This window comes from Macrobrachium nipponense, chromosome 13 (assembly GCF_015104395.2).
Source record: "Macrobrachium nipponense isolate FS-2020 chromosome 13, ASM1510439v2, whole genome shotgun sequence".
NCBI classification, from domain to species: Eukaryota; Metazoa; Arthropoda; class Malacostraca; order Decapoda; family Palaemonidae; genus Macrobrachium; species Macrobrachium nipponense.
This window is the reverse complement of record NC_087206.1, coordinates 37,883,033-37,898,032: the sequence shown is the minus strand read 5'-3', so window position 1 is coordinate 37,898,032 and position 15,000 is coordinate 37,883,033. Positions and strand designations below refer to the sequence as shown.

Below are 15,000 nucleotides of genomic sequence, written 5' to 3'. Positions count from 1 at the left end.
TTGTGATGGACTCGTCCCAGTGTCTGGGATTTAAGGAAAAATTAATTAACGACAGGAGCAAAATGTTTTACATCCGGAGGCTGTGTACTGACTGGCCGAGTGTGTGCGTACGCGTCTCCTCGATTATGCACACGTGTGTGCATCTCCAATGCTGCCGCACACGCAACACTATGAAAACGATAGAAAAATGATTTTGCGTTTTTCATTCCCCAGTTAGGAAGGTCCATTTCCAGTTTTAACTTTAGCGAAATGCTTGGTAGAAACATGGAATCCAAAACATTACCCGCGCATGTGCCGACAAATATGAAATACAAACACCACTATATATTTAGACCGAAGGTGGACTAGAATAAACACCTATCTCCCTACATTCAGGGAATAACACACCTGAGCTACTAACAATTTTTACAGTCGGTCATACCGGTCTGAGTCAATAGAAAAGTTTCTTAGAGCTACTAAAATGTAATTAACCATGATCGCGTCACACGTGAATAGGATTGGGTACAAAAAAAAGTTACAAATTCAATATATTACCTATTGAGCACCCACCCACACACACATACACACACACACACATAGAGGCGAACACAGCAACCCCCTCCCTGCTGAGAGGAGGGGAGCTCTCTCCCCTCACTGTGAAAGTGGGTGTTGTACCCATCGACTTACCTTGACAACATTGGAAGGCTTTCGTTTGTGAGCCATGTTGATTCCCCGAGAGAAGAGGACAAGGAGGGGAGGAGGGGGAGGGGTGATGTGAGGGTTCTATCCTTGAGATGTGGCTCTATACTATAAAGGCCTTATAGTATATATAAAACATTATCTCACGAGCGCGTCGCTTTCATTCGTTTCTTAACGCAAAACTGAACTGTTTCAAGAGGAAATTGTGAACATCGTTCCAACTCGTAAAAAATGATTTATTGCCTCACAAAAATCACTCAGTTATTCCGTTAGTAAAGAGAGAAAAACAACCAGAGATGATTGACCGGTCTTGTCTCATCACCTTGTATCCTTACTCAAACGAGGTCTGAGGCACACTGAAGGGGGGGAAGCAGCTCTCTCTGAGCTCTGGTAGAGGGGGTCGCGAGCGCAGTTGCCACTTCGTGTATTTCGTCTCGACAAAAATCACACGACCAACACCTTACTTTTGATTTTAAGAATACCTTGACTTGAAAATGGACCATGGAAAGGTTTCAGAGATTTCCCACAAGGAAATGGCGTGATGCTTTCTCTCTCTCTCTTAGAGTAATATGAACTGAACAGGTCCAAGGGCTCAATTACATTAAATACCCCTAACAGCAACTCAGGGAGTCGGGAGCCTCAAAATTGGATTTCATGCCTTCCAAATAAAATAGGCGACTGAAAGGTTATATGTGGATGTTAGCGAGTCTGTCTGGACTTGCATTACTTCCACGTATAGATGTATGTATATACAAGTAATTAAAGGTATGCATAGATTCTAAAACACTGTCTACCCACTTCTACGCGCATCTACGCGGACAAAAAAGAAGAAGAAGAAAAAAACCTGTGCCGTACACAGCAGTTTTAAATTTGTTGATTAAACTAGACACTAGGCATTTAATATCACCTATACCTAATCTCGTACAAGATAAAAAGAAAAGGAGAAAAGTTGAAAAGAACGAGACTAATAAGAAGGAATAAAAGAAACAATAAGCCACTGCTGAATTAACACGGACTTTTCATGTAATATACTTCAGCAACTTTTTAGTTCTCGATATACAAGACTAGTTGATTTAAAAAACAAGTAAAAGTGTCAAATGATTTTAGATAAAAGCGCATTTTGCGGTATTTTGTTGAAAGTGAAGCAATTAATAATGAAACAAAACATAACTGCATAAGAAATCTGAGCCTAATTGGGATGGGTAAATTACTCCAAAATTAGGAGAAATTAATGGTTCATGAACAGCTTCATTATTAGATATTAACCCATCAGCTGATGTTAATTACCTCATTAATGACCACGTCACTGGAAAGACCCCGAGTCTACTTAACAAGAAACGGACTGTTAATTAATCATTTATATCTAGTTTTATTTCTATACTGAGCAGATGAGAGAACAAATCTTATTTAAATATTTGACTTGCTCTGAGAACTTAATTTTCATCAACATACATTTCATGATTTGTTGTCTTTTATGTTAAGTTCAACGGTTTCTCATAAGCTTTAGATATTATTACAAGTTTGCATCAAACACCAATGGTAACCTTTTGCGCGCAAAATTTTAAATGACACATTTTATTTTTTCTGTCGCTACGTAACTGAATCACTTTTCTTACTGCTCTTTTCCACCCTTCCGATCGTTAAACAACTACTCTCAGAAACGGAAGAAATGAGAGAAGGATTTCAGGAGTTATGGGGAACTTTAGAGCTACCCTCATCTCGCAATATACTGACTCTCACTGTAACTGTCCAATCAAGGGGTTCTCATGGCCTCTACTAAGTTCGTTGAGAGAGAGAGAGAGAGAGAGAGAGAGAGAGAGAGAGAGAGAGAGAGAGATTTATGTTTGATTTTCACATACTCCATTTCCTTTTCCAGTGTAAATTTATCAACAGTAATAGTTTTGAGTCTGCTGTAAGCATTACGATGCAAGTTTCGGTAATTACATTAAAGAATGCAAATGAGTTGGCGATAGCAAGTCTGCCCTGTGGCTCTTTCGATATGAAATCACACAATTATACATACACTCATGCAAATAGCTTTGCTCCTAATCCACCCGTGAGTCACTTCTTTGTGCTTTATAATATTCAATTTTACCTTGAGAATAACCTACACTCAAAAGGATAAGTGCATCGGCCCTGCCCAGGATTCGAACCAGATATATTATTCCCTTTGGTAATTTATTCTCAAGGTAAAGTTATTTCGATGGTAGGGTATATTAGTAGCTTAACATATACATGTATATTCATATACAATACATTACAGAAAACTTAATTGCTAATGATGAAATAAACTCCCAATATCCTAGAGAAAATAAAAGTCACAGGTTCTCAACTTTCGCAACCGAAATTCCCAAACCTTCCAAACGAAAATAAAAAAGGATCTGATGAACTTGCAACAGACACACGATCAATTTCACGTCACGACACTTTGCTGTCGGCAAGATATTTCGCAAAACTGCCAAAAAATATGATTTTACGTTACATACTTTCAATATTGTTATTATTATTATTATTATTATTATTATTTTCTCTGCAGATGAACCCTATTTACATGGGACAAGCACACAGGGGCCTTTGACTTCCAAAGCAGAGGTCACACCGTAGCAGCAACTAACTGATCATGACACGGAGCCAGAGCATTTTCATTACCATGGGGGAGACCCTAACCCGCGACATCTGAGTGGCCTACCACGACACTTACCACTATAAGAGCAGACCAGCATAATTCATCATTTCAAACTGCAATGTTTATATCCATTCTTGACATACAAATTGCATAATGAGGAAATACCAGCAGCAACCAGTACCCTGGTAGAAACCGACCGGCGACACCTTCTGGTGTGACCCTTCTGAGAGGGAAAAAGGCGGATGGAAATCCGAATGCAATCTGAATCCCGCACGTTGCCTTTTGATCTAAATAAACTCCGGTGCAATCTCTTTAATGCTGCGATGTCGTTTCACTAAAATTGCGACGATTGAGTCAAGGGGAAGGTGAGTGAAAGCGACATGATTAGAGTTATGATGAATACCTCTTTGGAGTTCTATTCCACCGTTTTCTTTTGCGCCGGAAATGGCAGAGTGCACGGTGGAACAGTTCTCCAGAGAATGGGTAGTCGTCACATACTGCCTGTCAAGCCAGCCAGGGATTACACTGCGCGTCATTCACGCACTGTTTGACAGAAGACATCGAGGATCTTAGCTAGACAGTGACCCCAAGGGTTTTCAACCGCTATGTATCCCCTTTTTGCGGCGTGTTTAGTACGAGTCCCTTGGGGATGACCATAAAAACATAAACAAAAGACTAAATATCATAAAGATAATGACCCCAAGAAATATTAGTCCTAGATAACGACCTCCGAAAACTTTTGGGGTCACTATCTAGGAACGATTCGACATTGGTTATCCTGATTAATCTTGAAATGTGTCCTTTTATGCCTTCGAAACCAGTTTAGCACTGGACCTGGGTTCAGGCATTCCATCATCAGAGCGGGATTCGCATTCCGACTAAATTCACTGTAGTTATCTATGTCTGACAGTGACGTTGCCACATACGGACCGGTTACAAACATTGTAAGACTATTAAAATAATTTGTAATGCCAACTGAAAATTTTGTGGAAAAAGGGAATGTACTAATATTATTGTCACTAGGATTTTGTGAAGTCAATAAAAATTAAAATTTTTGGAAAATGAAAACCTGAACATGATGTATATCAGTCTATCTTCCTATGTTTGAGAGAGAGAGAGAGAGAGAGAGAGAGAGAGAGAGAGAGAGAAGCGAGCATCTCACCTTTATTTGAGTCTGGGTGAAATTATTGTTGTATTTGATGATGTTGTTATTGTTAATGATGTCGATGGGGCTGCCGTGGAATATCCCATTGTTCTTATCGCTGATGCTGCTGCTGTTATCGGCGCTGTTGCTGTTGCTGTTGGGAATGTCACCGTCCCTGTTAATGCTGTTGCAGATGGTGTCACCCAAGGCGTTATTGTTGTTATTGAGGCTGTTGTTATTGTTGTTGTTATTATTGTTGTTATTATTATGATGATGACAGTGCTTCAGGTAGATGTTGGTGAAGGGCAGTCGGTACTCCAAGTCGTGGCTGACGGCGCTGACTTTCTTGTCGAATGCCTCCTCCCTCTCCTTCTGCTCCTGCTCCTGCTGCTGCTGCTGCTGCTGCTTCTGCAGCTGTTCTTGCCGCTGCTGTTCCGACTGCTGAGCTTGCTGCTGTTGCATGGAATTAGATTGTTGTTGTTGTTGCTGCTGCTGTTGTTGTGGCTGTTGGTGTTGTTGGGGATGTAACTGCTTTTGGTGATGGGTCGTCTGCTGCTGACTGTACTGAGTTTGGGTCTCCGTTCCTTTGGTTTTGGGCTGAATCTTTATGGGCTGTATGTGGATGGGGTGGGGCAAGGTCTGCTGCTGCTGGTGCTTCAGCAACGGCTGAGGTTTTGCCACTGGCTGAGGCTGCTGGTGCTGGTGCTGGTGTTGGTGCTGGTGTTGGTGTTGGTGCTGGTGTTGGTGCTGGGATGGGGGTTGCTGGTGCTGGTGCTGCTGCTGGTGAGGCAGCATGGGTAGGAACCTGGGCTTATCGCCCAGCCGATCGTCGGATGTTTTGCTGGAAAGAAAGACAAATACTTTAGCGTATGGTTTTACTATGCGTGTTTAATGTTTGCAAGTGAATGGTCTTTTTTTTCTTTGCTCCCAAAGTGATAATGATAGTAATAAAAATCATTAATGACGTACAACTTTATGATACGTTTCACAATTCGACCGTCAGCGTGAACTGAATTTCAAAATCATCGTAGGTTAACAGAGTGACTCTCGGTGATAAACATTCCATCACGGTTACAAAAGTTCCTTGTATCTCTGTACTGCCATTTTTCCATATCGGAAGTAATTCAGCACAACTCAAGGCTGGCGCTGATATTAAAAACATATCTTTCTCATCTCAGGATACAACCTGTTATTCTCCAACACGGTATCTATACTTGTCACGTGACCGAAACTTCGGTGGCCCTTTTCGTAAACTCTTCACAAATCACCCCAAAAAAACATTTGGATATAAATTACCTATAATTTTAACAGAAATGAGAATATAAAAGTGCTTTCAAAAGCGAGTATTCACAAAGGCATAAGACTAATAAACTCAACGGTCACTTTACATCAAACATAAGAAGCGAGTCCGGCGCTCAACGAGCGTTCAGGAAGAAATGAAACGCTTAAAATAATCCTCGAGTCTGTCTAGAAAGTCATAGTTCACCTCTAGAGTGGAAAAGACCGAGTTACACAACCAAGGAAGGGGAATGAAGGTGTGACCAGAAGTTAAAGAGAGAGAACAGATAAGTGAACAGTAGAACACAAGTTACGTACAAGTAGCACCCACCAGGTATTCATTCTACTTGATCTCATTCTCAGTTGAAATAATGCGCAGAATTCATCTCTTAATACCAACAACACACAGTGTGAGAATTCTCTGCATCACTCAAGAAGTTTTTCAGGTGTTCTATCGTAGACGTGATAATGTTGTTATTTAGCAAGTTAGGTGACTCAGTTAATTTACTTTATTGTAATTTTAAGAGATAATGACGACAGTGATGCGCTGGGTGACACTGGCGGTGATGAGATGAATCTAGCCACCGAAACCAAATGGAAGCATAATTAGCTTATCAAGTGAGAGTGAAAATTAACATTCGGTAAACGTCATTAACAGGACGAGATTTGAATCGTTCCGCTATAATACTACCCATTTGTGTTAGACTCCAGATCTGCTGTTCATGTTCTGATGTTTAAATTTCATTATTCAAGGTAATAACAAAGTAGTAACTGAAATGTGGTGTGCAGACTCCGCAGAGTTTTATTATTCTCCCTTTACTTTCCTCTCGACATTATACAGCGATACACAAGCAAGCGCACACCAACACCATACAAAAGTATCGCAAAATCGACATTATATTCCCAATATAAGCGTTGCGGTGCGCTCTCTCTCTCTCTCTCTCTCTCTCTCTCTCTCTCTCTCCGTTCCCCCTTCTCTCGTTCCCTTTCTCCGTATTTTTGGCCACAATCACTGCATAATTATAGTCAGCCAGCATTAAAGGGCGTTATTCCTGAACATTTACCTTCCAACGGTCGTTTGTGTCTGAACTTGCATGCTGCTCGAGATGGGCGGCGCTATGGGCGGGGCTAGCTGCGGGCCTCCGGGCAAGGTGGTCACGCCTACGGGAACGCCCACGCCCACATGAACACCAACCGACCTCCTGGGACATTCGGTGCACAGGACCAGGAATTTAGTGACTGCTTCCCGGGGAACGAAGGCGTAACGCTCCGACACCTAAAGTCATAAATAATAATAATAATAATAATAATAATAATAATAATAATAATAATAATAATAATAATAATAATAATAAACGTGTGACAATGTCAAACTGTTTTAAAATTCTACAACTAATATTACACACATACACATATATGTATATATACATATATATATACATACATACTATATATATATATATATATATATATATATATATATATATATATATATATATATATATATATATATATATATATGTGTGTGTGTGTGTGTGTGTGTGTGTGTGTGTGTGTGTGTGTAACTAAAATGTCATTGTACTGTGTCATTGCCATGATAAAGGAAATTCATTGTCAATTATAGTCTCTGACCAAAATGTTCGAATAATCACGATATTGATCGCACCGAGGCAAGCCAGCCAAGATGCGTGCTGAAGCAAATTCTCTTTGTAGCAATTTATATATCTCCGCCACTAAAGAAGCTTTATTCTTTACAAGTTCCTATAGCACTAATGTACCAATTTCAATTAAATTCTCTGAAAAACGAAAATGCTAATTTGGTACGAATGTCCATCATGAAAACGATGGAAGTGGAGACCGGTATATTCCGATTCAATCAATAGGAGTAAGAACTGAGGTGATTTGTGAACCATACTCACCGCTCTGTAAGTTCTCTTCTGTCCCATATGCTTCTGGTCTTTGCCCTCTTTACAGACATGGAGATTATAAATGATGTCGAAGAAGTCCTCCACGACCGCAACCTTTTTGAAGCAAATTCTATCGTGTCCCTCCTGGTCCTGAAAAAGAAAACGGGTCAGAATTATAAGAAAGCCCAAAGAAAACGAACAATAATTTAACCCTAACCCTAGTCATTTTAAATCTCACCGTGCTCGTGAACATCTATTTACCACAGAGTTGCTATTCTCACGCAATTGTGAAACTAAGCCACAATCAACGTCACGGGTTATGCAAGAAAGAAACGAAGGCATTATTAGTCAAACTACTCCTATCGGACCTCGATTACCTACGAGGAAACCTAAATATTTAGTTGTCATAGTTTCGTGAATCATGACGCCTAGAAAAACAAGTCTTCGTTTACACACAAGAAAAACGTTACTTTCCATAAATGGATAGATGTTCAGGGAATGAAATATAAACTTTAGGCCAAAGTACATGTTCTGTGACCTACGAGGTCATCCTGCGCCGAATGGGAAACTGGGGATGAACAGGTTAGGAAATTGAGAATGAAAAGGTTTTAAGTGAATAACAGGAGGAAAACCTTGAACTTGCGCTACGAAACAATTGTTAGGAGGGTGGAAAGTAAGATAGAAGAGAAAATTAATGGAGTTACAGTCGAAGGAGTACAATTTTAGAAGTTATAAAAATATTGTTAGATTAACAACCAAGCTTCTTGGTTTTCAGTGAAACACTTAGATGTGTTGTACTTGGATATTGGTTAAGATACATGAATTTGATAATATTTTTTGAAAAAGCATCGAATATTTTATAAGAACAATGAAGCATTATTAATGTCTTATTCTCTTTACAAGTTGTGTGAAATAAATGTTACTTGATTTCACGATGGCTTAGTGACTGACTGACGTGAGTTACGTGTAAAATGGGCACTCATACTGGTTAGCACCGAGTGATGGCAATTAATTTCTATACAAGAATTAGATTTTACTACAATGTATTTTTTATGAAACATGCACTGTAAAGGGACTCCAGTCTCATCGTATTGAAAGATGATTAAATTTCATGGTATTTTTATGACTTAAATATACCAAATTATAGGTAAAGTGAAAGAAAAATCACGATAGTCCGACTCGAAAGTTTCGTAGAAATGTTGCTAAATTTTGAGTGTGGAGTTGGGAGACAAAAGGCATAACTTCAGAAAAAAATACATTCATAGAAAACTAACATTCATACAAAAAATGAAAGATGTAAACTCAATTAATCTACATCAAGGTCTCGGGTGAATAGTATTTCCACAAATGATCTCTTCCGCACTGGTAGGATTTTTTTTTACATAAAATATTGTATTCATCTAACTCAAAATAAGGTCGATTGACAGATTTACTGGTAATACATCGTGGCATCCACTAAGCGCAAATTTGGGATCAGACTATCAATCAATAAATTAAGAAATGTGCGAATGATGTAATCCTAGGATATCATTAATCTTGCAAGGTCTATTGCTCATCTCAATTTTAATAGGGGATGACAAATATTTGAGTAAAAGCTCTATGAAGTGTAAAAGACTAGTGTATGAAAGTGTACAAGAATACTGTTTTCCGAGCCATCTGAAAGAATATAGATTGCTGCCAATATTTCTTTACATCTACAACATAACTCGACTCCAGTGCACAAAGAACTACCATTTACAATTCCGAACTTTTGCCATATATATATATATATATATATATATATATATATATATATATATATATATATATATATATATATATACATATATATATATATATATATATATATATATATATATATATATATATATATATATATATATATGCAGGTATGATAAGGACCTATCAAACTAATTATTTACATACACGAAATATTTTAACAAGTTATATGCACGCAGTGATAATAAGTGGAGTTTCTTAAGTCTACAGTGTTTTGGTTCTTGAATGTGATGTTGAAAGAGTGTAAAAAGTACAAATTCTCTTCACTAGGTAATCATGTAGGGGGAAATAAGTTATTCATTGCATATTTTACAGGTGAGTGTGTCTACGCATTAAACTTTTGTTATATATAAAAACCGTCAGTGTTGAAGGAGATAGTGTTTATATATATATATATATATATATATATATATATATATATATATATATATATATATCAGTCGAGCTAAAAAATGTCCTTTAATATCTAATTCGCTCTACCTCGGAATTGATATATTTTCATATATGTACCGAAGTGGAATTTTTAGTTGATAATAATTTCGTCCCCTCATGGGATCGAACCACCGTCCAGTGGACGGGAACGAAATCAGGACGGACAGTGACGTTATCAAATCGGCCGAATGATAACATCACTGTCCGTCCCGATTTCGTCCCGTCCACTGGACGGTGGTTCGACGATCCCATGAGGGACCGAAAAAAATCCCCTTGAAAAGGGCGGAAACGAAATTATTATCAACTAAAAATTCCACTTCGGTACATATATGAAAATATAACAATTCCGAGGTAGAGCGAATTAGATATTAAATGACATTTGTAGCTCGAATGATATCTATGAATCACGGTGATGTGATAATTATTCATACTATACATATATACATATATAATATATATATATATATTATAATATTTATATATAAGATATATATATATCTATATATATAAATAATAGATATACACACACACACGCACACACACCAATTAAACTATCGGTTAGAATGTACATAGATAAGACCTAAATCTATCATCCACATTGAATGGGAACATAAAAAACCATCATAATTTCCCTGAGACATTCGATTCTTCGAAGTCGATATTTTTTTTTCTTTCTATGAAGAAATGTAACTATGATGATCGTCGGAAGATAATATCTGGTGTGGTCAACTTCCATAATCTCTACTTCAACAGGGAACCTCCATTAGCACCTTCAGCGCCAGCTCCCCCAAGAGCTATTGTGTGCTACTTGCTCGGCGGAGCATTAGCTTTCACATTCTGTCGAGGGGCCACGTTACCACACCGCACAATACTACGGGTCTGTCATTGCTCCTACAGTACAACCCTGGAATGGTCTCCCTGGTAATATTGCTGATGCTGATGCTCTTCAGTCTAACAGAGGAAGAGCGAGTCACCTTTGCTTAGCTTTTTTTTCTTCTTTTTTTTTCCTGGCATGCGTTGCTGGTTTTGTCTAACATGTATTTGTGACGTTGTCATTCTGTACTAGCTGCTGCGCTCACCTTGTTATTCTTATCTTTTTACCAGTGGGTCTTCTATTCCGTGTAAACTTGCTTCGCAAAATAATAAGCTTATACGCTTCATCCTTGTGAATTTGTTTTTTGAAAAATTACCCACACACAAGCACGAGAAAACACTCATATATAATAATATAATTAAGAATATAGATATATATATATATATATATATATAATATATATATATATATATATATATATAACGACAGTGAGGATGAAAATATTCAGACGCAGCCGAATCCTGCACCGAATAACAAACTGAATGGAATACGAATCTTTGGCTGTTGCTCAATAATGCAGCGACTGGCAAAGGGGGGAGACTGACGAGAGCTGAGAGAAAATAAATCAAAATATCAGACAAACAAGAGATCGAAGAAACTGATTTCATAGCGTAGACTAACAATATACATCCGTCCACACATACCCACTGGCATACTCTTGTAAGGTGGCTCTCAGGGACAAACTGAAACGGACACAAACAAAAATGTGACCCAAAAAAGCTAGCATGCAATAAAATATGAACCTGGAAAAGATCAGAGAGAGGAGAGAGAAGAGAGACGGAGAGAGAGAGAGAGAGAGAGAGAGAAAAGGCAGATCGGATTACAAAACGATACCGTCCTTGAGAAGGCCACGTGGAGGATGCCTGGTGAAAATAATTTACGAGAGAGAGAGAGAGAGGAGAGAGAGAGAGAGAGAGAGAAATACGCTTTTCTAACATCTGTGAAATTATTTAAATGATAAAGATGTACTAGAATACCGAAATGAGTGATTAATGGCATACATTGCGTGTTTATTCATTATATGGACATTTTGCACATTTTGCGCACGCGCGCGCACACATGTATATATATTTATATATATATATATATATATATATATATATAATATATATATATATATATATATTTCCCTGAGATACACGATTCTTTGAAGTCGATATATTTATTCTTTCTATGAAGAAAAGTAACTATGATGATAATCGGAAGATAATATCCTGTGTGGTCACCTTCCATAATCTCTACTTCAACAGGGAACCTCCATACACACACACACACACACACATACATACATATCTATATATATATATATATATATATATATATATATATATATATATATATATATATATATCAGGAAGCAAGGGAATTCTTGTGCCAATTAATCTCAAGAAACCCATTACTATTAGGTCCTTATTTAGATATAAAGAAAAATCGAGCCCTCTTTTGACTTCCAATGTTGTCTATTTATTTTCGTGTCCCAAATGTAATTTGGGGAATTATGCCGGGGCCTCCCGTAGGCTTTTTAAGGTTCGCATTGATTGCCAACGCGGGGTGAGATATCGAACAGGTGTCTGGTTGTCTTCTCCGGAATTTTCGAGCATTCGAGAACATACAAAGAAATGCAAATTTAATATACAACATAAACATTTTAAAAACATTAATCGGGCTTCTTCCCCTCAACAGCTTGAGGTCTTCCAATACTTTTCATAAAAAAAATAGTTCCAAAACTAAAAAACCAAACTACCGCTACCCCTTTGGCTTTACCTGGCATAACCATATTTACTTGGGACCTTTCCTTCTTGTTCTTGTCGCTCGTCCTCTTCCTTTCACCTGAAATAGTCATTCTCTTAGCACCCTGTCGTTTTTTGTGAATTTTATTATAAAAATGGATGTTGATTAGTGGGATGAGAGTTTTTTTTTTATTTTATGTGTGTCCGTCTTTTTACAGCTGTGATAATGGGGCTGGACCCGAAACGTCGCTTAATATAGCTTTGCAAAATTACCACAAGACGTCTCCCTTGCTTCTTTATATGAAAATACATACATACATACATACATACACACACATACATACTACACACATATATATATATATATATATATATATATAGATATATATATATATATATATATATATATATATATATTGCTTAAAAAATCACAGTAGATGCTCGTGACCTCATTAAATAAGCGGGTAGCCTATCCTTTTCCCGTGGTATTCGCTCTTCTATACACACACACACATATTTATATAATAATTTATTTATCTATATATATATATATATAATATTAATATATATATAATATATAATAGAATATATTATATACTATATTATATACACGCGTTATAAACTAAATGCATATTTACGAGGAATAAATAATAAAAAATTATGATTATAGCCGGTTCTCTTCATTCAAGACACCTTCGAAAGGAAATGGTACGCAGGAGAAAGATATCCAAAATGAAGACGCCATGTTGAAACTGCAAAAGCACAGGCAAATGTCAAAAACTTTAGACGGCAAGGAAGGTGGGCGGAGTGAGTCTTCCAAGACAGGGTTGGGTGTGCCACTTAATCTTATTTTTCAGGACACTCAACCTTACACCTGTATTATTTTCAAAAGAAAATTGACAGGTACATCGTGCTCTCGTCTGGACCGGAGTAAAAGCTGCTTAAAGAACACGTCATATTGAAATGCAGAGGAATATAAGCAGCATGGTCCTGGCCAGTCTTGCCTATTCAGGCACAGTCATCAGTAGTGCACAGTAGAAGAAAATATAATATATATTAAGTTACAACACACTTCAAAGGAACTACAAAACGATTAACATTGTTAACAGACTTAGAAATGAACGGTTCCAGATTCCCAGACTCGAGTTCATTTTCCTATTAAAAAGAGCCTCTAATAAAACTAATCTCAATGACATTCATCTCCAGCGTTTAGAGTTCACTGATTTTGAAGCACCTGGCCAAATAACAGCACTGCTGTTTCTACCATGATCGAAGGGGTTGACTGTCATTCCGTGCAATATGTCACATTTTGTTATGCTTTCCATCATTCTCTTTTTAAGTCATTTTTCAGCTTGACCACAAGGGAATTTCTCACATGAATAACGCTGGATATTGCATACACGTTCTTCGCCATTGTTCAAATGGTTCTTTATAAATGCTTTTGTCGTTGTACAAGTTTCTAAATCCAACATTCGCACAAAAGTTTTGAACAAATGGAAAACATCATTGAAGTTGTTACTATGTGGCAACGGAAGTCTTTTGAGTTTAATTTAGGTTCTCACTCGTTATTGTCACAAGAAGTACTTGTTGCCGTTCTCAACCCACTTTCTGATACTAGATCATGATACTCCGATCTCTTGCCTGCTTTCCTAACTGCATCAATTTCATCATCTATACACTCAGGGCTACAGGCACGAACTACTCTTACAACAAGAATGTGAATATACCGATTTCTTGTCTATACCTGGTCTGAATGAATAAAGCTCAACGCACATTACACGTATTTTTACCCTCCATGTCTACGGAAAAACAAAAATAAAGGACTCCAACCATTTGACATCTTAACGGTCAAGTTTATTGATGGGATGGAAGGTGAAAACCCTTCCCGCCATTCTGTTAACAGTGTTAATTAATCGATTTCTAGTTACTTTGAAGTGTTTTTAACTTAGCATGTATTATAATTTTCTTCTACTGTGCACTACTGCTGACTGTGCCTGAATAGGCAAGACTGGCCAGGACCATACCACTTATATTCCTTTGCATTTCAACAAGACGTGTTCTTTATAGCTTAGAGCACGCGCGAGAACACACAAACGAGTGTATATATATATATATATATATATATATATATATATATATATATATATATATATATTACACTTCTACACACTATACGTATACATACACATGGGGACAAATACTAAACTTACGATGAACACTTTCGTATGGCGCCAATGAACGAATGAAAAATAAATAAATAAATAAGTAAAAATAAACGATGATCTTTCCGTAAGCAGCACGACTGGGGACGTGCTCAACAGGTGGTCGTACGTACGCTAGGAGGACGTAGGATTGTCGTGCATTGAAATGGGTTTACTCGAGGTGGAATGCAACTTTTCCCGCGCATCGTTATAGCCCTCAAATGGTCGTGTGTGCCGGGATCCCCCCAACACCGCACTAGCAGGAGTTTGGGTGATTTTCAAAACATCTCGGGTTTTGCTCCTTTCGTTGAGCTTCCCTGAATTCTTGGGGTCGTTTGCCAGTTTTGGAGG

General features: G+C 37.6%; 1 protein-coding gene across 1 annotated transcript in view; it reads right to left on the bottom strand.

Moving 5' to 3' along the window:
* Positions 1 to 15,000, bottom strand: part of LOC135225748 (nucleolar protein 4-like) — a 158,621-nt gene that overhangs the window by 48,285 nt on the left and 95,336 nt on the right. The window contains exons 2-4 of the mRNA XM_064265147.1: positions 7,646 to 7,783; positions 6,791 to 7,002; positions 4,467 to 5,289 (exon numbers count right to left, since the gene is read on the bottom strand). Of these exons, the coding sequence (XP_064121217.1) occupies positions 4,467 to 5,289; positions 6,791 to 7,002; positions 7,646 to 7,783 (1,173 nt within the window). The remainder of the gene's footprint in view (positions 1 to 4,466; positions 5,290 to 6,790; positions 7,003 to 7,645; positions 7,784 to 15,000) is intronic.